General features: G+C 54.9%; 1 protein-coding gene across 3 annotated transcripts in view; it reads right to left on the reverse strand.

The window, feature by feature from the left end:
* IGSF9B (immunoglobulin superfamily member 9B) overlaps positions 1-17,321 on the reverse strand; it is a 69,914-nt gene extending 52,593 nt beyond the window's left edge. The window contains exons 1-3 of one of the 3 annotated variants that reach the window (XM_034934086.3): positions 17,027-17,321; positions 6,397-6,594; positions 4,524-4,670 (exon numbers count right to left, since the gene is read on the reverse strand). In XM_034934086.3, coding sequence (XP_034789977.3) covers positions 4,524-4,670; positions 6,397-6,594; positions 17,027-17,090 — 409 coding nt within the window. In that variant the 5' untranslated portion in view covers positions 17,091-17,321. Of the gene's footprint in view, positions 1-4,523; positions 4,671-6,396; positions 6,595-12,272; positions 12,551-17,026 lie in introns of those variants that run through there. The other 2 variants (XM_034934087.4, XM_008973263.6) reach the window with 2 other exon arrangements.
* Between the last annotated feature and the right edge of the window lie 7,399 nt (positions 17,322-24,720).

The following is a 24,720-nucleotide window of genomic DNA, read 5'->3' on the forward strand; positions in this document are numbered from 1 at the left end:
CATGCAAATACACCTCGCACGTCCTCGCACGCGTCATCACATGCAGAAACATACACCTCGCACGTCCTCGCACGCGTCATCACATGCAGAAACATACACCTCGCACGTCCTCGCACGCGTCATCACATGCAGAAACATACACCTCGCACGTCCTCGCACGCACCCTCACATGCAAAAACATACACCTCGCACGTCCTCGCACGCGTCATCACATGCAAAAACATACACCTCGCACGTCCTCGCACGCGTCATCACATGCAGAAACATACACCTCGCACGTCCCCGCACGCACCCTCACATGCAAAAACATACACCTCGCACGTCCTCACACGCGTCATCACATGCAGAAACATACACCTCGCACATCCCCGCACGCGTCATCACATGCAGAAACATACACCTCGCACGTCCTCGCACGCACCCTCACATGCAAAAACATACACCTCGCACGTCCTCACACGCGTCATCACATGCAAAAACATACACCTCGCACGTCCCCGCACGCGTCATCACATGCAAAAACATACACCTCGCACGTCCCCACACGCGTCATCACATGCAGAAACATACACCTCGCACGTCCCCGCACGCGTCATCACATGCAGAAACATACACCTCGCACGTCCCCGCACGCGTCATCACATGCAGAAACATACACCTCGCACGTCCTCGCACGCGTCATCACATGCAGAAACATACACCTCGCACGTCCTCGCACGCGTCATCACATGCAGAAACATACACCTCGCACGTCCTCGCACGCACCCTCACATGCAGAAACATACACCTCGCATGTCCCCACACGCGTCATCACATGCAGAAACATACACCTCGCACGTCCCCACACACGTCATCACATGCAGAAACATACACCTCGCACGTCCTCGCACGCACCATCACATGCAGAAACATACACCTCGCACGTCCCCGCACGCACCATCACATGCAAAAACATACACCTCGCACGTCCCCACACGCGTCATCACATGCAGAAACATACACCTCGCACGTCCTCGCACGCGTCATCACATGCAGAAACATACACCTCACACGTCCGCGCACGCGTCATCACATGCAGAAACATACACCTCGCACGTCCTCGAAAAAATCAATTCTTATCCAGTGTCTAAGAATATACTAAAAATAATGGCAAAAAGTTATTCAAAGTCCTGTAAAGGGGTCCTGGGATCCTAACTTGCAGGCCTCTTCTCACTGAGAGTGTGTGCTCATCTCTGACACAGCCCCTGCCTGCCCGGCCTGCCCCTTGAAATACAGTTAACACAGATACTGCCTCTATTACCTCTGGTGCCAAGCTTAAAAGAAAAGATAATAAATTAAATTTACATCCTGAAGTGACAAATTACTTACTAATTACATAATTACTTTATTATTTAGGTGCTAATCAGGAAAGTACGTTGAACAATTTCTAGTTTTCAGGAAAATAATGGTTTGACTCTCAATTATTTACGGAATTAGATGTCAGCTTGCCAGCTGCATTTCCAGGCTTAATTCTTTTTTACAAGTGCCCTGTAATTAATAGTGCAGGTTAGAAATAGGCTGCCCTCTCCTCCATGTAATTCACCAACCTAAAGGAAGGCTTGGCTCAGGCTTTTGGGGTATTTTATATGTGATAAAGAAATAATTGGGTCTGTTTCCACCCAACTGGTCTTCAAAGAAAACACCGAAGGAAAATGAGACAATTTGTAATTCTAATTGTTCACTGGCCTTTCATTTTCCAAAGGTGATCCCCGTCAGAAAATGCCTGACATTAAACATTCTAGTTTGAAAGCAACGGAATGCTGGTGCTTGGATTCCTTCCTTCAATAACGGAAATATTTATGCTGGAAGGAGCCTCGAACTTGGGAAGAAGAGAAAGGCAGAAGAGGAGAAAGGAGATCTCTCACCTCAGAAGGGTTGGTTCTGTTCTGCCTGTGCGCAGGTAGGTGCCTTGATTATGGAAAAGCGTCTTTTATCATCAGCCCTGGTTCTCAAGCCTGGAGCAGATGGTGCACCATCCCCAGCTTTCCCGCCCAGCATTTCCCTATGAACAGCCTACCCGTGTTCCCTGAATGCGCCGCTCTCCTTGCTCTGGGCTTCCGAGCACACTTGTCCACTCTGGCTGGAGGACCCTGTTCCACTTCCCACCTGCACGTGACGAACTCCCCTCCCTAGCCAGGTCTCTGAAGAGAGGCCATTTCTTCAGAGAAGTTCTCCCTCCTTTGTGCTCCCAAAGCCATATTGCAGTAATCTCTGGATATGACAGTCTCTTGAAGTCTCCTTAAGACCCAGGACAGGGTCATGCCTCCTGCTGTGTTCCCAGAGCCTGCCACAGAGTGGATGCCCAAAACTATGTTTCGAATGGATAACTGTTGGTAGAGTCACAAAACTACCAAAGTCCTCTACACCTTCCGGCCTGATATCCCTGCTACTAGATTTTCATCTGACTTTGTTTTTTTTCCTCTCGAGAAGGAGGATGGCCAGCATCTCACACATAATTACCCACATGTAATTAACACTCCAGACACTGTGCAAGATCCAGCATTTCCCCTAGTCCTCACAGCAACCCTGCAAATCATAGTCCCTGCTTTTTGTAACTGAGGAACCGGAAGTCCGACAGGTAAGTAACCTTGCCCAGAGCCACACAGCTAGTACACAGTGGGTTTATGAAACGAACCTCATCTTTTAAAGGTCTCGCTCCATGCTTATCCCACTCAAAGCAATTAGGAATTCCCAAAGAACCAACTCCCACGTGTGCAAACTAACACAGATACGCTCTAGAAGATAAAATTGAAGTGAGATTCTACTTTCCAGTCATACGCACATCCACTGAATGCCTGGTGTCTCAGATTCCTGAAATGAACGCTGCCAATCGGGATGATGCAAAAGAACGGAGGCAGTGCCCCAAGATGGTTTCACCCTCCTATTCAGAACAGAGCACAGTCGAGAAGGGAAGCAACGCGGGGACCCTCAGCCTGGTGTTCATCAAGGCGAGGTTTTAGTGGCATATTTGCCTTCCTAATTACACTTTGCTTGGGCTCCTGTTCCCTGCTCACGCAACAGCTGCCACCAAAAGGCGGTGACTCAAAAGCTTACCAGGTGGTCAGAACAATCCCTCCAAGATTTCAAATATGCTTCAATCAGTCTCTTGGGACTGATTGGCAGGAGCCAGCCACCTCCCACAGGGAGGGCTGGGCTAGGCAGGCTGGACCCACAGCAGCCTAGGGCCACCAGCTGTAAGGTTTCTTTTCTCAAAGCCAGTGATCTTGCTAAAATATAACATATTCCGTTCTTCCAGGGCCCTGGACAAGTTCTCAGACCCAAAAGGAACACAGGTCTGGCCCAGCCCCCCCAGGCAGGGCAGACAGAGCCACCCTTCGGGGCAGATAAAAACTGAGAGAAGCTTCCAAGCCAGGAACGTCAATTTCTCTATTCTAACCACAGCATCTACGGTCTCAAGGACCGTAAGCTGTATGTGGCACACCCAAGCACCCACGCTGTTGAAGCCTCAATAACTAGCACAGTATCTGCCACACAACGGAGGGCTAGATACAAATTTTGTCATCAATGGAATAATGAAGGACACATTGTTAATTTTTTGGCCAAAAAACCAAACGAAATGTTTTTTAAAACCCGCTCCCCTCCCACGACGGGGACCACTTCTCCTTCGTCTTTTCTCCATGGTTCCAGCCTTCTAGCTCCTCCAGAGTACCTCCTTCCAGGGACACAAAGAGGAGATTCTCCCTCCAGGGAGACCCCGAGGACCCAGCCCCTAGTGCTGTCACCACCGGGGACTCAGGCCCCCAGCCTAGGCCAACTCCCAGAGCTCAGCAAGCTCTTGGGGCTTCCTTGCCCTTACCCAGATCCTTGAAACGCATCTTATCCAGGACAAGGCATTTAACCTGAGCTGTAATAACTGACGCCCATTAAAACTGTGACGCTTCCCAGGATGCCTGCATTTTACTACCTGGTAAACCTCGCACAGGCAGGGACTCGGTGCAGGTCTGCTTGCCAGTGTTTATCCATCATCAGCTGCAGAGCTGGATGCACACTACACCCTTGGTACATACTAATCAAAGGAATACAGTTAAAGAGAACCAAAACATCGATCTAAAAAGAAAGACTAACTCTGGCACCCCAGGAACTCCACCAGAATTGGGGTAGCAGGGTCTTCCCAAGGCTGGGAAATAATCCCAGCGGTGACCCATTTTGCCACCTTAAAGCCTCAGCCCTCCTGGTTTGAAGTAGCAGCTTCCCATGTCCCTCTAAGGACTCTGACAGCACCACACATGCAGGGAGCTGCCGCTCCTGGGCACCTGCACTGCCTGCACAGGCTTCGAGAAGACAGCAGCGGGGACACTGCAGGAGTGAGCTGATGTCTCATGGGACCACAGCAACAAGGAGGGGGGCAAGGGGTGAGATGCAGTTGGGAGAAGGGCTTCCCCTGGGGCAGGCCCACCCCGGAAACAGCCCTCAAGCACCATTGATGGTGAGGTGGACCCACCCTGGAAGAAGCCGTCACTCACCGTTGACGGTGAGGTGGACCCAGCTGCCGTTGTGGAAGGTGTCATACTGCTGGTCCAGCATGAGCACTTTGCACTCGTACCAGCCCTGGTCCTCAGAGCGAACTTGTTCCAGCCGCAGAGATGCCTTATCATGAAGACTGGCCCGGCCTGGGGGAATAGAGCAGACAAAAGCCCCACAGGCCATCAGGTAAGGCCAGCAGCTCCCCGCCCCCTGCCCCAGCTAAAGACAGGGGACTCATGATAATCTTCACACCATTCCCTATGGCAGGGCTCCAGAATAACAGCTGGCACCCACCTCCAGCAGCAGGTGGCAAAGGAAAGGGCATAGCACCTTGGCCACAGAGCCACTCTCCCGCCCCAGCTGGCCCTGCCCCAGCCTGCTAGGCAACTCAATGCACTTGGCATTGAGAGCAGCCTCAGTTCCCTAGAATACTCTCATTCTTTTGGAGATCTCCTGAGACAAAAGTAAGGCATGATGGATACAGAGCTGGGAAGAGATGAAAGAGAGAATGAAACAGTGCCAACAGAAGAGGATGGGTGGGGGGTCTCCAGCGCACCCAGGAGCACCTCCATTCAGGCTGAGCAACATCCCTATCCCAGCAGCATTTCCAGGACTACTGGCTCACCCAGCTTCCCTCTCTAGGGCAGAGGGAAGGCAGGCTGGGGACCAGGATGCTAGGGTCCCCTCCCAGTCCTGTTGTCAGTGCCAGAGAGACTATGTATCCTACCAAAGCCCAGTGACCCCAGGAGATGAGGGCAGCTGGGCCCAGAAGCCTGAGAACAAGGAATGGGTTGGCCATCAGAGCAAACATCCTGGAGGCACCCTTCCTCAGCTCTAATCCCCTGCCCCAGTAGGATGCCATCTATGTCTGACATGTGGCAATGAGGAGGCCAGAGATGCAGAAGCCTCTTCCATGACGCCAGCAGGGTGGAGCAGCCCTCGAGGTCGGCCCACCTCACCCGCTCTTAGCTCACCCCTCACCCCACTTCACCCGCTCTTAGCTCACCCCTCACCCCAGCCAATATCACCGCACCTCTGCTCTCCTCCTCGTCCTGATGCTGGCAATCTGCCTAAAAACTAGACTCTCAAAGCCAACCCTGGCCAAAAAGAGAACATGAGACATGGGCACGGGAGCGAAAGAGGGACAGAGACGGAAGCATTCTGAGAAAGGCAGGGCAGACCTCAGAAGCCACCAGCAAAGATGAAAGTGAAGGCAGTGCCCTGCCTGCTTCCTCCCTTCCTTTCAACCCCAACAATGCTCGCTCAATGACACGCACACGCACGCACACACACACCCACGCCCTCCCCTCCCGCGGGCTGGGGGGCAGGCAGCGGCAGTGAGTCACGAGGCCTTTGCTGGCAGGAGTAACTGCCAAGCAGGACACAGACGGGGCCAGGAGAAGGAGAGGACAGCATGACAAGGAGGCAGACACCAGGCACCTGCAAACAGTGGGAGGCCAAAGATTCATCCATACACTCAGGACGGGAAGGCGCCCCGACTTCAGAGCCAAGAGGAAAGGGGTGGGTGCGGCCAAGCAGGGAAAGCCGTGCTGGCCCAGGGCTGCCTGACTCAGTCTGCTGTCCTCTCCATCCCACTCTCCCACCCAGGCCTCTCCAGCTTCCCCTGTGGCTCCCAGCCCTCTCCACACCCCAGGCGGTGCTGTTCAGAAGGCTCTACCCTGCATCACTTCCACAGCCCTCTCCTCCCACCGCTTAATTAGAACCAACAGAGGACAAAGGATGGGAGGAACCAGGCAGAGACTGGGAAACAGAGATAAAGAGTGGTCAGGACAAGGTACGGGCCAGAGGGGAACCACAGAGGAGCCGACTCCAGCTGGGGAAGGTGCGGGAAACCGGGTGCCCAGACCTTACCTGCATACTCAGGGTCCACGTGCGGGGGGTAGTAGCCAAACTTGATGAAGATAGGGATGGGGACCCCGAACTTGAACCACTCTACGACATAGGGTGGGGGCTGTCCCGTCACTGGGTGGATCACGTCGCATCGTAGGACCACGCTCTCCCCAGCTCTTGCCGTCACAAACTCGGGCTCCTCTCGCAGGCCGTGGGCGCCTGATGGGGACAGCCAGGTTGGACACAGAAAGGAGGTGACAAAGAGATCCTGCCCCAGCAGCCCCATGTCCGTGTCACAGGGTCACCCCGCCCCCCACCAGCTGCCCTCCATGGGCCACCGTACCCTCCCAGGAGGGTCCCAGGCGCACCCTCTATCCCTCTCCCCCTCGCTGCTCATACCTCCCTCTGTCCTGGGGCCCCCAAGCATCCACAACTTGGGGGAAAGGAAGGGAGAGGAAAAGAGAGGGAAGCCATTCTCTTCAGCCCTACACGCCAGCTCTTCCCTCCCCAGTCTCGAAGAGCCGCAGGCGTCATCCGGCCCCACCCCCTGCTGGCATCCTGCCCCAAGAATTACAGGGAGTCCAGGACATGGAGGTGAGGGGCCCAGCCCCCTCTGGAGGCCCACGGCACTGCCCAGTTGTGGCCGCTCGTGCACAGGGAACATTCTTTCTGCTCCAGGACGCCTGCCACTACAGCCTGGTGGGAAATGACAGAGCCAGCCTTCCTCCTCCACCCCACCCCCAGCTCAGCCCGATGTGCACGGCACAAAACAAGGGTACTCCATGCAGGAGCAGGGAAATCCCTAACAAGCTCAGCCGAGGCTGCTCGTGGCAACACCAGAGGGAAACCCCGCAGGCTGAGCCGGCCTCTCCAGCCCCTCCTCCCAGCACAGTTCTGCCAGCCCTGCCGCAGAGGGGGGAGTGGGAGGGGCCCAAGCCCCAGACATCACCATTAGGAGAGCAGGATGCTGGCGACAGAGGAGGGAGATCCCAGGGCTGTCCCCACGTTGGGCAGAGGAAAACGAAATCAGACGGTGGGATAGGGAACACCCACCCCGGCTGGCAGTAGAGAGGGCGAGCAAGGCAGCAGGCAGGAGGAAAACCCCTGCCTCCACCCCACCGCAAGCTAGAGGACGCCGCAGAGAGGAAGAGCCACGCACCCCAAGCGCCGCAGCACCACTCCTGGGCCCAAAGAAGGCATGCAGCCCTCCTCCCACGCCAGGCTCCACTGCCAGGCAGGGCCAGGGAGGCCACAAGGTCACCTTGTCCAGTAACGTCCCAGGGAAAAGGATAGCTGAGGGGAAGCCTCACCCCCTTCATTCCCTGGTACTACCCCCTACTGCCAGTTGCCCACAGCTTTCCCCAGCCCCAGACCCTTCTGGTCCCAGGCCGGGCACCCGACTCTCCAGGGCAGCACCTAGGACAGCAGCTGCAGTACCAAAGCGGCAGCTTAAAGACAGAGAGCCAGCTGGGGACTCCCGCAGGGGAGGATGCCCAGAGGAGGGCAGCACCAGCTCCTGCCATTCCCCATTCCGGTGCCTCGGTCTGACTCTCTCTGCATCTCGGACCCCTGTGTGCACCTCGCTGTCTCTTATCCCTTCATGTCTGTGTCTGGCCACCTCTCTGTGTCTGTGCACGCACACACACATGCTGGGCTCCTCTGTGTTTGTTCTCTCTCTCTCTCTCTCTCTCTCTCTCTCTCGCATCTCTGGATCTCTGTTTGTCTGTCTTACTGGCTCCTCTGTGTGTCTGTCTGTCTCTCTCTCTCTAGCTCCTTCTCTGGATCTCTGTCTGTCTGCCTTGCCGGCTCCTCTGTGTGTCTGTCTCTGGCTCTGTCTGTCTGTCTGTCTGCCTATCTGTCCTGCGGGCTCCATCTCTGCGTGTGTCTATCTGTCCATCTCTCTCTGGCTCCTGCTCCTTCTCCATGTCTTTCTGTGTCTCCCTCTGTCTCTTTCTCTCTAGCTCTTGCTCTGTGTGGGTGACTGTGTCTACCTGCCTATCTCTCTCCCTGTTTCTGTCTACCAGCGTGTGTGTGTGTGTGTGTGTGTGTGTGTGTGTGTGTCTGTGTTTCGGTTGGCTCATGCAAGGGGAGGGGTTCTGCCTGCTTCTCTGTATGCAAGGGCTCCATCTCTGCATGTATGTACTTCTGTGTCTGTGGCTCTCCGTGTCTGTCTGTATGTCATCTCTGTGTGTCTTGTTCTCCCCCTCCCCCTCCCCTGCAAGTTGCGGAAGAGGGAGGAGGCAAGCCCTTCCAGAAGCTGATTGGCTCCCGGTGACATCACTGTTTTCTAGAGAAAGAGCTAAGATCACAGAGTATTTTTGGAGCAGAGCAGAGCATTGCACTCACCTGCCTGAGGCCCCAGCATGTTTCCCAATTCCCCCACCCCCAACCTTGCTTCAGGCTAAGTTTGCAACCCAGCCCCTCAGGGAAAGCAGGGAGAGTGCCCAGCTGCAGCCTCGCCTCCCCCACAGCCCCAGGGGCCCTCAGCAGGAGAGCCTGCCTCCCAGCAGCCAGGATCACAAAGGCGGATGCTGGACCAAGAGGAATGGGTGAATAATGGGTGCCATGAGTTTGCAGAGAAGGGGTGTGTGTGTGTGTGTGTGTGTGTGTGTGTGTGTGTCTACAGCACACACCTGTGAGGAGATAAGAAACTACAGGAGCCTAGGGGAAGAGGAGGGAGTTATTCCCAGGTGCCAGGTTACCTGGAGGAGGGCAGAGTGGGCAACAGAAGGTGGTTCCTTCCCAGGGCTTTGGCCCTATGGCCCAGGCAGGAGGAACAGAGGCCTAGGGGGACAGCAGGCACCTCCAACAGTGGAGTTTGCTCTGGTGAGCTGGCTTCCAGGTGGAGGGCTCTAGCGGGCAACGCCAGGAGGTGGGTTGGCTTTGACGTGGGTTCCCGCTGTGAGGCTGCTCATTTGCACCGAGCCAGCCTCATTTTCACTGCACAGCAACGAGGCAGGCTCTTCAAATCTTCCCCAGCGCTGGGATTCCACCCCAGCCCCAGCCAGCCCCTGGGCTAAGCGCTGAGCACCCAACCCAAGGCCTACCTCCAAGGCAGGCCGTCCCCTCCCAGCATCTCTTCCCAAAGACCCTTTCAACCAGGGAGAGGCAGCTGCAGAGAGGACACATCCCAAAGAGGATAAGCAAGACAAAATGAGAGGGAGCTTCCCCAGAATAAAGCAGTGGTGTGGGCGCCCATGTCCTGGCCTCCACCCTCGCTCCAAGCCCTCTTGCTTTTCTGGATCCTAGAATATTTATTGGTTTTCTGTCATCTCCTTCACACACACATGCGCATACACACACACACACACACACGCACGGCATGTTCTCTCACTCCATCATCCACAAGCACTTCTCCCTAAGCCTGATCATTTATGAGCCAAAGTATGTCTAATAACACACTCTCTCCAGAAAAGCTCAATGTGAAAAAAAGTAATCAGGCTGGCAGTAAAGAGGGAAGATGGAGGATAGATAGAGAAACCCAAATACAGGGGGAAACCAAACCTACATCCAGGAGCGAAAGAGGTGCAAAGTGGAGAGCAAAGAGGAGAGCAGAGGAGGGGCCGGGTGTGGAGCCCAGCCCTGGGAGGGTGAGTTCAGGCCAGCTGGACACAGACACAGACTGTCAGAACACCCCAGAGCCTGGGTGGGGGCAGATGGAGACTGGAAGGGGGAGGGGCTGGCTCCTGAAGGGAGTGGGGAGGAAGGGGAGGAAAAGGAGGATGAGAGGAAGGGGAGGGTGGAGTGTGCTGAGCCCCTCTCCATCACAGCAGCCCAGAGGGGCCAGGCTCCCCCCTCAAAGGGGGAAAACCGGCATTGTCAGGAGTGGGCACAGGGAAAGGCACCCATGCGGTACCATAGCTCTCTTTAGAGAAGGCCAGAAATAGCGGTGCCCAGAACCTAGTAAATCTGTATCTTGGGGGTGTGTCCAGCTCCCTTTGGAGCAGTTATGGCGGGGAAGAGAAAGTAGGAGGGCAAGGAAAGATAAGGCAGCCCCCAGAGGTCTGGCTGACCTTTTGGGAAGCCCACAGGGTACAAATCTCCTGCTCTCTGGGCCAGGTGGTACCCAGTGGGTGGCTGAGTCCAGGGCTGCTGTTGGACCCCTGTGCAGAACCATGAGGCATCCAGGGCCTGGCACAGCCCATGTCTAGCACTCACAACCTGGAGCTCCTCCGCCGGGGAAGGGCTGGGGAAGGAGGGTACCTGAAAGCAGGACTGCTGTAAATACGGAGGAAGGTGTGCAGGGCAAGGTGTGAGGAGCAGGGCCGGGCGAGCATCAGCTGGCATGCAAGCCTCGCGTGCTGTGAATGCCTGCTGCACCCTAGGCTCTGTGCTGGGAACGCAGGGAATCTCAGTCCCTGCCCACAATGGCCTCCTGACACACGCACCGCTGTCTCCCATTGAAAAATGAGCAAACGGGGAGTTGCGCCGCTCACCCAGTTACTCGGTTCCAGCTGTGCCCGATGCACGGATGGTGTCCCTATCCTTCTCAGAAAGCAGGTGGGGCAGAGGTCATCCTGGCCCAACCCAGGCGCCAGGATCAAGGCCTTTCACCCACTGTCCCTCACTTTTCCCTTTCTTAGGGCCTGAGCCAGAGGTCGGCCACTCCAACCCCACACTTGGGACAGGTTTTGCCAGCCCAGACCCTGAAGCCTAGGACCACAGGGTGGGCCTGTCTCAGAAGGCGGCCCGGTGGGCTCTGACCAGCTCTGAGGAGCCTGGCCTTCTGCCTGAGACTCTGAGACCCCTAGCTGGGTCTGGCTGGTGGCTGGGGAGGCGGGGAACGGAGTGAGCACCAGCATCCGTTGCTCATTAGTACAAGTCCTTATTGCAGCCGCCTCCTCCTCCTCCTCCTCCTCTGGGCACCAGACTTCCAAACCACAGGCCTGTTGTCTAATAATACCAGCGACAGCCACCGCCACCTCCATCTGCCAGCCTAAAAATAATCCCTGCTGAGTCCAAAAAAGGCACAGCCCCCAATAGTCCCCCAACCCCTCCTCCCTGACAAGCCAGGAGGCTCCAGGAGATTCCAGGAAGCCGGCAGACCCGGGGCTCTCACAAAGTGGGAGGCACACGCCCAGAGGAAGGCAGGAGGAAGGCGGGACCCAAAGCACAGCGAACACCCAGAAAGGACGAGGCGGCGGGGGAGAGACCTGGCCCAAAACGCCGACGGTGTCCTGTTCTCCCTACAGGAAGGCAGGCGGGTACGGGTTGTTCTGGACAGCCTTCTGCCTGCGGGAAAGCCCCCACACCCAACCCGACAGCACCTCAGAGCATTCCCACCCTTCAGTGATCTCCCCTTCATGCCCTCACAGCCCTCCCGGCCCCCACGCGCCACCAAACCTCTCAGGTTCGGAAGCCAGGGGTCAGGGAGCCCCAGCCGCTCCTTAAGGAGAGAGAGGCACTGGGGAGGTGCAAGCTCAGCAGCCTCCTTCCTTCTGCGGGGGCCGCTCCGGCCCTGAGCCTTCTCGGCTGGGCTCCCCCAGCAGCTGTGAGGCCGGGATGCTATTAGCAACCTTAATTTGCTCTCGGCTAGATTGTATTTCCAAGAGTCCTTTCCCCAGGAGCCACTGGCAGGAAGGAAGTCAGTAATTCAATCTCTGCTCCACTCCTTTAATGGCTCCTCAGCAGAGGCAAAGCCACACCCCCACTGCCCCTCTCCCCACCTGGGCAGGGGCCTGCCCGGCACTCACAGGGCCCAGGTGCACGCGCCCCTGCAGCCGGCAGGCCACCTGGCCAACTGAGGGCACCGTGGGCTCGGCCCCCAGGAGGCTGGGCTCCGTGGTAAGATGCCAGATAGAGGCAGTAAGTCCGTGGGAAGCCGAAGTCCCATGTTTACTCCCCGGGCAACATCAACATTCCTACTCCAAAGCCAGAAAATGAAGACAGTGACTCACCTCGTACAGTCTGTGCCTGTGTGCAAGTCACAGGCCCCCGCTCCATCTCGGGGGCACACACGACCAGGAGGGAGGCAAGGGGCCACAGGGGACAGAAAGCCAGGCTGAGCGGGACCTTCTCAGAAAGGACAGTCAGGCCGGCTGAGACTCCTCCCAGCTCTGGCGCACTCGGACTCTTTCTCCAGAGCCCTCTTGGAGGCCCCATCTCCTGCTTATTCACGCAAGAGAGAACAGAAAAGCAGGAAGATTCCCAAGAAAAATAGGTCAGCTGCCTCCAGCAGACTGGGCTCACACCCATGGGCAGTGCCTTTTGGGGAATGGGCATAAGCTGCCTATCCAACCCCAGAGTCCTCTGGAGTGAGCAACTGAGACACAGCCACACCCTCAGGGAGACAGAGAGGCCCTGGGCTGAGGCCTGCCACTCTGGTAACCTCTGTGCTGCCTAGACTGCAGCACCAAGGGCACCGTGGCATAGTGGGAGGGGATATGAAGGCAAGAAGTTGGCTCCAAGGGTCTCTCTGCTCTCAGGGCTGCAGCACGGAGAGGAGTGGCCCCCACCTCGTGTCTGCACACTAACTTCCCCACCCTGCCACTCCACGCACGTGCACACAAACACACAGGCACTCAAGCACTTGTGGGCAGGCACACATACAGGTTTCACATGTATGTGCACACAGGCATACATGCATGTGCATGCACACGTATGGGCACATGTGCACACACACAGGTGTGCACACATATGCAATGCACATACATGCCAGCGTGCATACACACACAGGGGCACATATACACACACATGCAGGGGCACACACATATGTACACATATAGGAACATGTGTGTATGCGCACACACATGTGCACATGTATGCATGTGCGCACACACACACTTCTGGACAGCTAGAAGCTCTCAGCAGTTGCAGCTCTTTGACCATTCAGATCCACTCTTCACACAAGCTGCTTCACCTCTTCTAGGAAGCAGGTGGAAGGGGACCGCTCCCTAAGTACTCTGCACCCCAACCTGAGAAGGCCACAGAATGTGGAGAAGAGAGCTACCTTAAATCTCAGGCCCAGCCCTCTTTGGAGCTTATCTCCCACCCCCACATCTTGAAGCACCCAGCAGGGCTGAGGAAGAGAGGGCCAAGGAAGAAGACACAGCCAGCACCCTGGCTGGGGAGAAGGCAAAGGTACAGGAGGTTGGAGTGAGGGCCAGAGTGATGCTGGGGCTCAGAATCTTCCAGCGAGGCAGCCTCTGCTCCTCTGTAACCAGATCCCAGCCTTCTGTCTCAGAGCCATAAACACGAAACCACTCAAGGTCTATCTAGGACCCTGCAACTCCAGGACCAGCACATGCAGGGCCACAGGCCCGCGGCTGAAAGCTGATTTCCCACTGCCCCTCAGCCAAGCCCTTCTCACATCCCCGTCTCCCCAGCTTCCCACAGGGCACAGGCTGCCAGACACACTCCCGTCCCCAGCGTGTGTGTGCTGAGGATACACACACACATCCATCCAGCCACTGACCACTTCCTGAGTGAAGTCCTTCTCAGCCGGTAGGCTCACCACGGGGTCTTGATAGCAACCTCTGAGTCCAAACCTCCACCCTCCCATCTTCATTACCAAAAGGAAGGATGGGTCAAGGCCAGGTAGAAAGTAGAGGGCAATGGCCCAACTACCAGCAGGATCTGAGTCAGAACCTCACTGTATTTGGGGACACTGTAGTCAGGGATAATGTAACCACAGAATCTGTGGCAGACAGAGGAGGCAGCCGTGGGAGTAAAGTCTGGGACTTTCCTCCCCTATCCAAGGTCCACAATCAGCTAAGCACAGCCCAGGGTCCTCCCACAGAGTAGGAACTCCCCCGGGCTGGCTCAGCAGCCGTCTGAGATACTGAGTCCACACCAATCACTGTCTTCCAGGTTCTGGGTACCACTCCAGCCCCTCTCTTCTCCACACTTCCCCAACCTGTCCACTGACCTTAATCACCTCCCAGGCACACACACTCAAAGTCAAAAGGAGGAGCCCATTCCAACCTCTGTCCCGCACCCGAGGGCTGATAGAGTCGGGTCCCAACACAACATCATCCCTTTCCGCCTCTGCCAGAGCAGCCCCTGCTATGGCCAAATCCTAAGGGTGGCATCTCAAAGTCCCTCCTGCTGAGGGACTGCCCCAGAAGTCACCTCTGCCAGTCAGGGAACAGCTGAGCTCTCACAGGGAGACTCAGTAGCATGTGAACACTGGCTGGTGCTGCTCACACGAGCGGGCGCCCACCCTCTCTCTCCAGAGGCTGTGTGCTGCAAGCCCTCACTTCCCCGGCTGTGTCCTTCCATAAACCTCGGCCACCAACAACACTCCAGCTTTGGAGACCTTGCAAAGGACTTCCGAGCAGCTTTGAGGCCCGCACATCCTGCACACGTGTCCCTGGGATGCCAGGGACAAGAGGTTCTGCCCAGACAAGGTCAGCCCAGAAAGGGGTCTTACTTCCTGACACAGGCAGCCTTCTGAACTTTCCCGCAACACATTCTCAGCTCCTAGTGCCCTGAATGGCCCAAGGGAAAGAAATTGAAGAGGATCCTGGAATCCCAGGGACACTGAGGAAATAATGTTAATGTTTACTGAGCACGTACTATGTAACAGGTAGTTGTTTTGTTTCCTTATAACACTCATGTCCACCTAAAAACCCTAAAAGTACATGCTATTAGCACATTTTCTATTGAGGCAAGTGACATTTAGAGAGGTTGAGAATTTGTCCAAGGTCACAGGGTCGGCAGGTGACACAGCCAGAATTTGAATCCCAGTCATATGGCTCTAGACCTAGGTCCTTAACTACCACACACAGAGCAATTGAGGCTAAAAAAGACCCCAAGACCAGTAAGGTCACCCTCTGCTTCCAGACAGGGGTACATGTCCAGCCATTCCAGACAGAAGGACCCCTCTGCACCCTGAAAGAGGGCATAACCTTCATGCCAGGCAGCCTTCAATTTTGGGAAGCCCTTCCTTCTATCTTGCGATTCTGTGTGTTGCTGCAGTATAAACTCACATTCCTTTATTCTGGGCTGAAACTTGCAAAGAAGTCCATTGCCCACCCTGACTTAGGTTCGGAGGCTATTTCGGAGCCTTCCTTCAGCGTCTCTTTTCTATTCAAAGATCCCAGCTCATCCTTTTGTGCTTTCAGGGACGGTCCCATAGCAGGAACATACCAAAAACGGGAGGGGAGGAGGATGCGGGCATTGGAAGACGGCAAGGAAATGGGGGAGAGGATGAGGCTACAGGCAGACTGTCAAGCGCAGCCCGATCCACCTCACATCCACCCCCCGTTCCGTAAGCTTCCGCCATCACCCTTGCCTCAGTGTTCCCACCTGACAAATGAAGAGTTTTAAAACCGTCCGGACCAACATGTCAGTTAACAAAATCACCCTTCCCTTCGCCCTCTGCTCGTTGTTTTCAGACACCCCCCCCCCCTCAGAAGCAGAGGCGACATATTCATTCCATTCCGGAAAGTTTCTTGAAGCACACCCCCCTGCACAGACGAGTGACGAGGGGACCCCGTGAGAGGCGCCTGCAGCCCACCCGGTGCCCCATGCCGCTGGGAGAGGGTTCTCTGTCGGCGAGTCCTGCCTGCTGACTCCCACCCACAGCGGGTTCTCTCCCGCCGCCATCTCCTCCGGCTTGGTGAACTTGCCCGCAGCCGGGTCGTGTCTGCGCGCTGACAGCCCTGAGCTCACAGTCCTGGCACCCTCCAGGCTCCGCTCCCACTTCCATACAAGGGCCGAGAGCCGGGGGTGCCACCCAGAGGCTTGTAGGTCGCTCTGCCCATCTCCAAAGCAAAAGCCCGCGCGCTCACGCACGCATCACCCAACTCGGTGGCTCCCCGCTTGCGTCTCCCCCAGCTCAGACCCAGGAAAGCGGAAAGAGAAAATCCCCCCTCCGCTCGGATTCACAGCGTGGGGACACCCCTTCCCCGCCCCTCCCCTCCCCCGCCGCCGCCCCCAGCCAGCTCTGCCTCGCAGCCTGGGGAGGGCGGCGTGGGGCCCGCGCGGCTGCGGCGCGCTCCCGGGGAACTTTTGCCTGGCCGGGGCCCAGGTGCGACTGAGAGGCGCGGGGGCCGGCGGGGTCCAGCCAAAAGCGGACACACCTCGAAGCTGGCCTCATCAATCCTCCTCTCACCGGGCGCCCCTGCTAGGGGGCTCCGACCTCCAGCTGCCAAGATGTGTGGGCAGGAGGGGCGCGAGCGGAGCGATGGACGCCCGCAGGGCCGCGCGAACCCGGGGCCTTAGACGCGGGTGCCGCGAGTCCCAGGGATCCTCCGGGTCGCGCCTCCCTGCAGGCGCTCCTCGCGGCGCGGGGCTCCAGCGTGCTGCAGCCTGCCCGGAGACCGCAAACTCCCGCAGCCAGAGTTTCCCGCAGCTCTGGGAGGCGGCCGCCGGGCAGGAGGCGACGGGCTAGGCGCGCCGGTGTGCACCGTGGGGCCCGTGGTGGGCGAAGTCGACCTAGGTTCCACTGCGTCCTTTCCCCGAGTGCCCGGCAGCCCGTGGGCTCTGGCCCCTTCCCGCCCGCCCCTCCAGCCCACGGCCCCCAGGCCCTCCCCGGCAATGCTCCCGGGCGCGCCTGGCCCGCGTCGGAGCCCAAGCCTCGCCCGCGGGAAGGCGCGCTGGGGAGCTGGGGAACCGGGGGGCCGAGGAACCGGGAAACCGAGGGGCCGGGCGCGAGGGGCCGAGGGCGCCGGGAGGGGCAGGGGAGGGACGCCGCACTTCAACTCACCTTGAGCCGCAAGCCCTCGGGTGCCGATCACACTTGCTATGAAAGTGGCCACATACCAAATCATAGTACTACCGCGCCAGCCCGGAGCCTCATCCTATCGCAAAGTGCTCCCGCGCCCGCACGCGCCTCGCGCCCGAGCGCCCGCCTCGCGCCCGCCTCGCGCCGCCTACGCCCCGCGCCGGTGCTCCTGCAGCCCGGGTGGCCAGCTCTCCATCCCTCCTAGGCTCCGCTCGGCTCGGCGCGCGCCTCCCCGGCCCCGGCGCAGCGGCACCTGCACTACTCGCCCGGGCGGAGCGCAGCCAGGTCCACGGTGAAGCCTAGCCGGGCCGGGCCTCCGGAACCGCCCCCGCCGCCCGCCTATTGGGCGCCGCCCGCAAGCCGGGGGTCCGATTGGCTCAGCCTTCCGCCCGTCGCGGCGCGAAGGAGGCGAGCCCATTTCAAGGTGCGTTGAAGTGTGGCGAGCACAGAGCCGCAGAATCATGCGCATTGCCGGGGAGAAGGCGGTATAGCGTCTCTGCCCGCTTCTCTCTCGGCTCACACTGCGTGGCAAGTTTCTGGTGAAGGAAATGGTAGCTTCTAACGGGACCCTGGCGGGTCTCAATTACCCCGGACAGGTCTGAGGGAAGTGCAGCCCCCGCCCACCCATGGAACCCAACATCCGGTTTCCATCCGGCAAAAAGCAGTTCCCGAGAGGACCACGCTGAGTCTATGATGGGGAAACCCAGGAGCCGGCGGCCCGGGAGAGCCGGGGAACGTCCTTCGCCGGAGATCTTTTCAAAGAGGTCACGCGCCGCCTCCCCACCCCCTCTCCCTCCGCACCCAGACACGTCCCCAGAGCAGCGCACCACCCCCTCCAAACGTGATGCAGACCGGGGGATGACTAAAATGACCTCTCAAAGTCGCTAAGATTTAGAGTGAGTCATTGGCTCAGCTGCGAAGTGCCACAGACCCCTCAGGAACACTCGTGCACACACACTCCACCCCCAGTGCTGGTCACTGCTGCTCATCATTACTGAATCCCGACTCCAAGCAGTCAAAGTTGGGTCTTTTTCCCACTTCTCCTGATAAAGGCTGCTTCCTCACGCACATGGTTCCTCCCCTCTCCACCTTACTCGGAGCCCAGCCCCGTCTCGGCCGCATGAAACCAAGATGGGTTTGGGGGAAGCTTTAGGAGTCTGGGATGGAGGAGACCCAGGGAAAGGGAAGGAGCTTCTCATCCTACAGAGGAATGTAAATAGGAAACTGGAAGGTCTTCGTATGTTCCAGTCTCCCTACCCTAGCCTGTCTGCTTCCCCTCCCCCGATACAGTTGTATTTGCAGAAGAAATAAATGAGTGTCGTGGAAACATCTACTACAAACAATCACCTCACACCAGCGCTCAGAGGCTGCAGTGAAGATGTTTGTTCTTTCAAGGAGTGAAGGCAGTGGTAAGAATCACACCGCTCCCTGGGATGGGCTGTTGGCCAAGGAAGGAAGGCAGAGGGTCAGCGAGCGAGAGCTCAGGAATTTCATCCTCTCAAAGCACTCGTTAGCCACAAAGCCCTGGCTCCAGGACACGAAGCTCCCAAAACAACAAGAAGGAGACTTGCTTCTGGGAAAGCGTGCACACAGGTACACACACATGCACAAAAAGTGGCCTTGAACACCGGAGGTGGAGCATTCCCTGACACTGGAAGCCTCTTAGCTCACCGCCAGCCGGGAGGCAGAAAGAGGCCCCCAACAGAGCAGTCAGTGAGCACATGGATAAAGGTGGAGGGCCTGGATAGATCTGGAGAACCAGGACTGTTGAATAACCTTCTACCCTACCCACCCCTCCGCCTGTGCAAACACACTCAAGATGCATAACTTGGGGCCATCTCTCCCTGAGCCATGATTTTGGTTCTCTTCTTGGGCAAAGATGCCTTTCTGGGGACAATGAAGTGAGCTGCTCCAGGTCTCATTGATGCAGTGATTTCCAGGTGGCATGATCCAGAATAACTCCACCCCCAACACACACACACACACACACACATATACACACACACTTACACACTTTCCCAGGGCCCCGGGACTGTAAAGACATATTGGAATCCATTTGCAGAATTGGTCATAACAGGATCCTTCTCCTCCCACAACCTCTAAGCAGCTAACTGTGGCCTAGAGAAAAGTGCTGGATCCACAAAGGCTGGCCCTAGTTCCTCACCATTGTTAGGTATGGAGTGGGAAACATCAGGTCTCAGAGAAACCCTCTCCTAGGGGCCTGCAGGGCAAGGAAAAAGATGGAGCCACTCTCACCACCCAACTTGATTGCTTTGTCTGGCCATCCATTTGTCCTACTCAGGGTTGTGCCTCCTGCTAGGAAAGTAGAACTGTCTGTCAGAATGGATGGCTGGCATGGAGGCTCATGCCAGTAGTCTCAGCTACTCAGGAGGCTGAAGCAGGAGTATTGCCTGAGCACAGGAGTTCTAGGCTCAATGATCATGCCACTGCACTCCAGCCTGGGTGACAGAATGAGACCCTGTTAAAAAACAAACAACAACAACAACAAAAGTGTCTGTCAAATTGGAAAGAAAAAAACATGTAACAAGCTTTAGAACATGAGTTGGGTTGGGAAGGGGTTCGAAGGATCTATCTAAAGAGGAGAACAAATTTCTTCTGGATAATTCTACTGGAAACAGAGTGGAACAAGGGATGAAGGCAGAGAGGAAGGGGAAGAAAATTAAGATACAAAGGGAAAAGTTCATCATCATCATCATCATTAGACATGGGTTTCAGATCAGCTAAAGAGAGATATACTGTATCAGCTTACAGTGAGGAATGAGTCTGATAGGGAACAACTGATACAGTTCCCTATTTGCGTAAACACTAAACACGCTCTTTGGTATTTGTGTTGAGTAAATTGCTTTTATTTAGAACTGCCTCTCCTTTTCACACCATGTGAGGTGCAAGCACCTCACATGGCGTTCGTCTCTCCTGGCTCCCCGCTTGTCTCTTGGGTGGGTGGCCTCTGGTCTTAAGTTGTTTTTCTGGACCCAAGTAGATATTCTAACCATCCATCTTGCCCTCTCCAAATATAAATCTTTTCCTCTTGGTGTATGGCTGAGCTTTGGACCCAGAAAGGATGGCTGCCCCTTCCTAGAATAGACACATCCAGTTGAGTGTTCAAGGGTTGCATGGACCCCAGATGTCCAAAAGGGACATGAGGGAGGAACATGAGCCACTTCCCTGCGCAGCTCCTAGGTGTACCTGAATGTCATCGATGTCGCTGATAAATGCAGTAATATATCCAGGAATGCTATGTATATCAGATATGGGAGTGTCTGTCATCTTCTTTTAAGAGGTACTGACTTTTTGGAAATACAAAACAATAGTCTTATCAGTGTGTCTATGAAAAAAAACCAAATGTAGCCACCTACCTGCACATCCCAGAGGCCTTTGGAGGACATGTGAGAAAGGGGGCTGACAGGAGCTTCAAGTGCAGGAGAAGAGGAAACTATCCTCATTCCCTCCTCATAGTCATTGAGCAAGGAGGACTCAAAAACAATAGTTCACTTGTCTGTCACTTCTCACCTTCCTCAGTGGTTGCCAGACCTCATTGCAGAATCTAGGGTGGAACAATTGTTGGGACAGCTGCTTGTGAAAAGGAGAGGCAGTTCTAAATAAAAGCAATTTACTCAACACAAACACCAAAGAGCGTGTTTAGTGTTTACGTAAATAGGGAACTGTATCAGTTGTCTTACCGTGTAAAAACCCAGCCCAAAATATCATGGCTTAAAGCAAGAAGGCTCATTCATTTGCTCATGAATCCGCAATTTGGACACTGGCTGGTGAGGACAGCTCTTCTCTACTTCATGTGGCATCAGCTCCACTGGGGTGTGGACCTTTCTCCTTTCAGGATGGCTTACTCACGTGGCTAGCAGGTTGACGCTGGCTGTTAGCCTGGGCTGCCAGCAAAGGGCTGTGATTCTTCCTCAAGCGGGCCTCTCTGCAGGCTGCCTGGGCTTCCTCAAAGCATGGTGGCTAGATTCCAAAAGCTGGCGTCCCAGTAGAACCAGGTGAAAGGCATATGACCCTTCATATCCCAGCCTTGGAAGACACATAGCATCACTTCCATCAGGGTCAAAAACCTGCCCCAATTCAAAGGGAGAGGACACAGTTCCCCACCTCTCAATAGAACAATGTCCCTGTCACTTTTTTTTTTTTAGACGGAATCTTACTCTGTCACCCAAGCTGGAGTGCAGTAGCGCGATCTCAGCTCACTGCAACCTCCGCCTCCCAGGTTCAAGTGATTCTTCTGCCTCAGCCTCCCAAGTAGCTGGGCCTACAGGCACATGCCACCACATCTGGCTAATTTTTGTATTTTTAGTAGAGACAGGGTTTCACCATATTGGCTAGGCTGGTCTCGAACTCCTGACCTGGTGATCCACCCACCTTGGCCTCCCAAAGTGCTAGGATTACAGGCGTGAGCCACCGCACCCGGCCCCTGTCACATTTTAAGAAGAACTTATGGGATGGGAGAGAGTGTTGCAGCCATTTCTGGATGATACAATTTGCAATGAAAACAGTCTTCAAAATTGAAGGAAAAAAAATGACTGCTAGAAGAAATATCTAGAAAGAAAGGTATATATTAGAGTTCTCCAGAAAAAAATAGAACTAATAGGATTGATATAGACATCAATATTGATACCAATATACATATAGAGATATAATGGGATGTATTATAGAAATTAGCACATGCAATTCTGGAGCCTGAGAAGTCCAATGCTATGCCATCTGAATGCTGAAGAACCAGACGAGCTGGTGGCATAATTCAGTCTGTGTCTAAAGACCTGAGAACCTAGAGTTCTGATGCCCAAGGGACAGGAGAAGCTACCCCAGCTCCAGAAGAGAGCAATTTGCCCACCCTCAGCCTTTGTTGCTCTATATGGAGCTTTGATGGAGGGTAGGATGATGGCTGCCCACGCTAGTGAGGACAGCCCATCCTCACTCAGCCTCCCAATTCTGTCGCCAACCTCTTCCAGAAGCACCCTCACAGACACACCCAGAAAGAAAGTTTTGTGAGGTATCTGGGCAGCCCTTACCCTAGTCGACATCTAAAATTGACCAACACAAAAGGGCTTGCAATATAGTATCCGATCTCAGAGTTTTCTCCCTTTGAGTCAAGCTACCACTACCAGTCCCAGGTGTCAGGGATGTACCCTTGATCCTTGCAGAAGACTAGCCTGTTTGTGAAGCAAATCCTTTCACCTTGCTTTCTCTTAATACACCAGAGACCAGTCAGCATATTTTAAAAGAACTTGAAGGAGAGAGGAAAATAAATAAAATTGCATTTCTGAAACATAAATATATAATCTTAAGATCTGACGCAGAAGTGGAGAAAAGCTTTGCAAGGGTCTCAAGCCCTCTCACCATAAGAATTTTTTATCTAGGCTCAAAATCCCCCCACAACGTTGCAAGCACCTCACATGGCGTTCGTCTCTCCTGGCTCCCCGCTTGTCTCTTGGGTGGGTGGCCTCTGGTCTTAAGTTGTTTTTCTGGACCCAAGTAGATATTCTAACCATCCATCTTGCCCTCTCCAAATATAAATTCCTGAATACTTTGTCTTATTCAAACGCAAACTTCATTATGAGTCAAATTTACCAGGTTGGGCATGGTGACTCACCCCTATAATCCCAGCACTTTGGGTGGCTGAGGCAAGAGGACTGCTTAAAGTCAGGAAGTCGAGACCAGCCTGGGTAACAAAGCAAGACCCCATCTCTACAAAAAAAAAAAAAAAAAAAAATTAAAAATTAGCAGCACAGTGGCATGCTCCTGTCGTCCCAGCTACTTGGGAGGCTGAGGTGTGAGGATCCCTTGAGCCCAGGAGTTCTGGGCTGCAGTGAGCTATGATTGCACTACTGTACTCCAGGCCAGGTGATAGAACAAGACCCCATTTAAAAAAAATTGCTACAATGTCCGGAGTTCTATTGAGGTGCAATCTCCTCTGAAGGCCACGGCTTGGTTAGGTGGTGGTAACAGACCCAGACACTGATCCAGCCCTTCCTAGCTTAAGATACCCGTTCCGACCACCATAGAATCATTTTATATTTCATCCAGATGAGTCCACAGCCCAGGAAGAGGATCTACCCAAATCCCATCCATTGCAGGGTGCAGCCTAATGTTGCTTCCCTGTGCTGTCACCATCCCGTGCATATGGCAGAGGTAGCATGTATGCCAACTGCTGCCCACATATGCAAGTGGGCAGCAGATGACACTCTCTCAGAACCTGTCCTGGTCATTTGTGTGTGCACAGGTATAAACATGCATCTCTACAGAGCAGAATTCTCTCATGCTGAGCCTGAAGTCCAAGTTCTTAAAGATTTGTTTGTGACAATGTAGTAGAAATTAATGATAAAGAAACTAGAATTTTAGCTGAACTGTATTCATTTCTTGCCTGGCTGAGAAGGGAGGAGTCCTTGCCCAGGGTTGAAAGTAGACCTATAATTTAGGATAAGTTTATTTGAAAACTAGATGGACAGCACCCTCAGCCTTACTAATCCCTCTCCTCTTTCTTCTTGGTGTTCCAGGCCAGCTCTGAACAATCTCAGAGAAGACATATTTCATTGTTGTGTGACTTAAGGCAGGACTACAGAAAGGAAGTTCATTACTCTGCATGAAATTTGTCCCATAGAACTCAGGAGCCCTATATAGATAGCCCTGCTTATGAACTGCCCCCCAGGAACATTTCACCCACACTGTTCAGCAACTCCTCACCTCGCCAATGTCTGCATCATTAAAAATGTTGTTCTCAGGCCTCCTGGGGCTACCCTGGCCCACCTGAGTATGCCCTTGTCTGCCCTTGGCCACAGGCCCCAGCTGCAAGGCGCAGTGACAGATTAGCAGAGCGAACCTCACTCAAACTCTTGGCATCCAGAAGTCTGGAAGACAGCTAGAATCAGGGCTCCACTGCACCATCCAGCTCTGGCCCCAGCAGCCCAAAGGCGTGGCTCATTCTCTTTGTCTGAGTTCTACTTCCTCCATCTGGAAAAGGGACCGTAGAAGGTAGTGGGAACTAAGGCCCAGGAGAGAAGGATCTGAAGACTCTGATGGGCAGTTTCTTTGTCACAGACTCTCCAGCAGCCCAAGGTCATGGCCCTGTGATATGATACAGGAAGAAAATGAGACCTGGCTTTCTCCCCAAGGCTTGAATAGCCAGAGATTCTAGTACAGCACAGACGTTCCACAGAGGCACATGGAGTCCTGGACTCAGGCAAATGGCAACCTTGAAACTGCCAAAAGGTGGACTCGAGCAGTGGCTCAAGAAGCTGTGAGGAGTCAGCCAAGGAGCAAGCCATGCTAGAATGCCAGAAACAGACAGGCCCAGGGCCTACACTCAAGAAGCACCAGCAGAAGGGATTCCACAATGAATGAGTAGCACCTGGACACCAGCCTGCAGTCAGCACTGTGCTAGGCCCTATGGAGAACACCAGAGTGACCAGCCACAGTCTCAGTCACTCAGGACCTTGGCACCTGGATGGAAAAACAAGGCTGACCACATGAACGGCACTTACTAAACTCTGTCTACAGCATCGCAAGAGTGATGATGGCCCAGACTTGAATTGCAGTAGAACAGGACAATGGCGCAGTGGCTCATGCCTGTAATCCCAGCACTTTGGGAGGCCGGGGCAGGCAGATCACCTGAGGTCAGGAGTTCAAGACCACCCTGGCCAACATGG

The sequence above is a fragment of the Pan paniscus genome, chromosome 9, assembly GCF_029289425.2.
Source record: "Pan paniscus chromosome 9, NHGRI_mPanPan1-v2.0_pri, whole genome shotgun sequence".
Classification (NCBI taxonomy): Eukaryota; Metazoa; Chordata; class Mammalia; order Primates; family Hominidae; genus Pan; species Pan paniscus.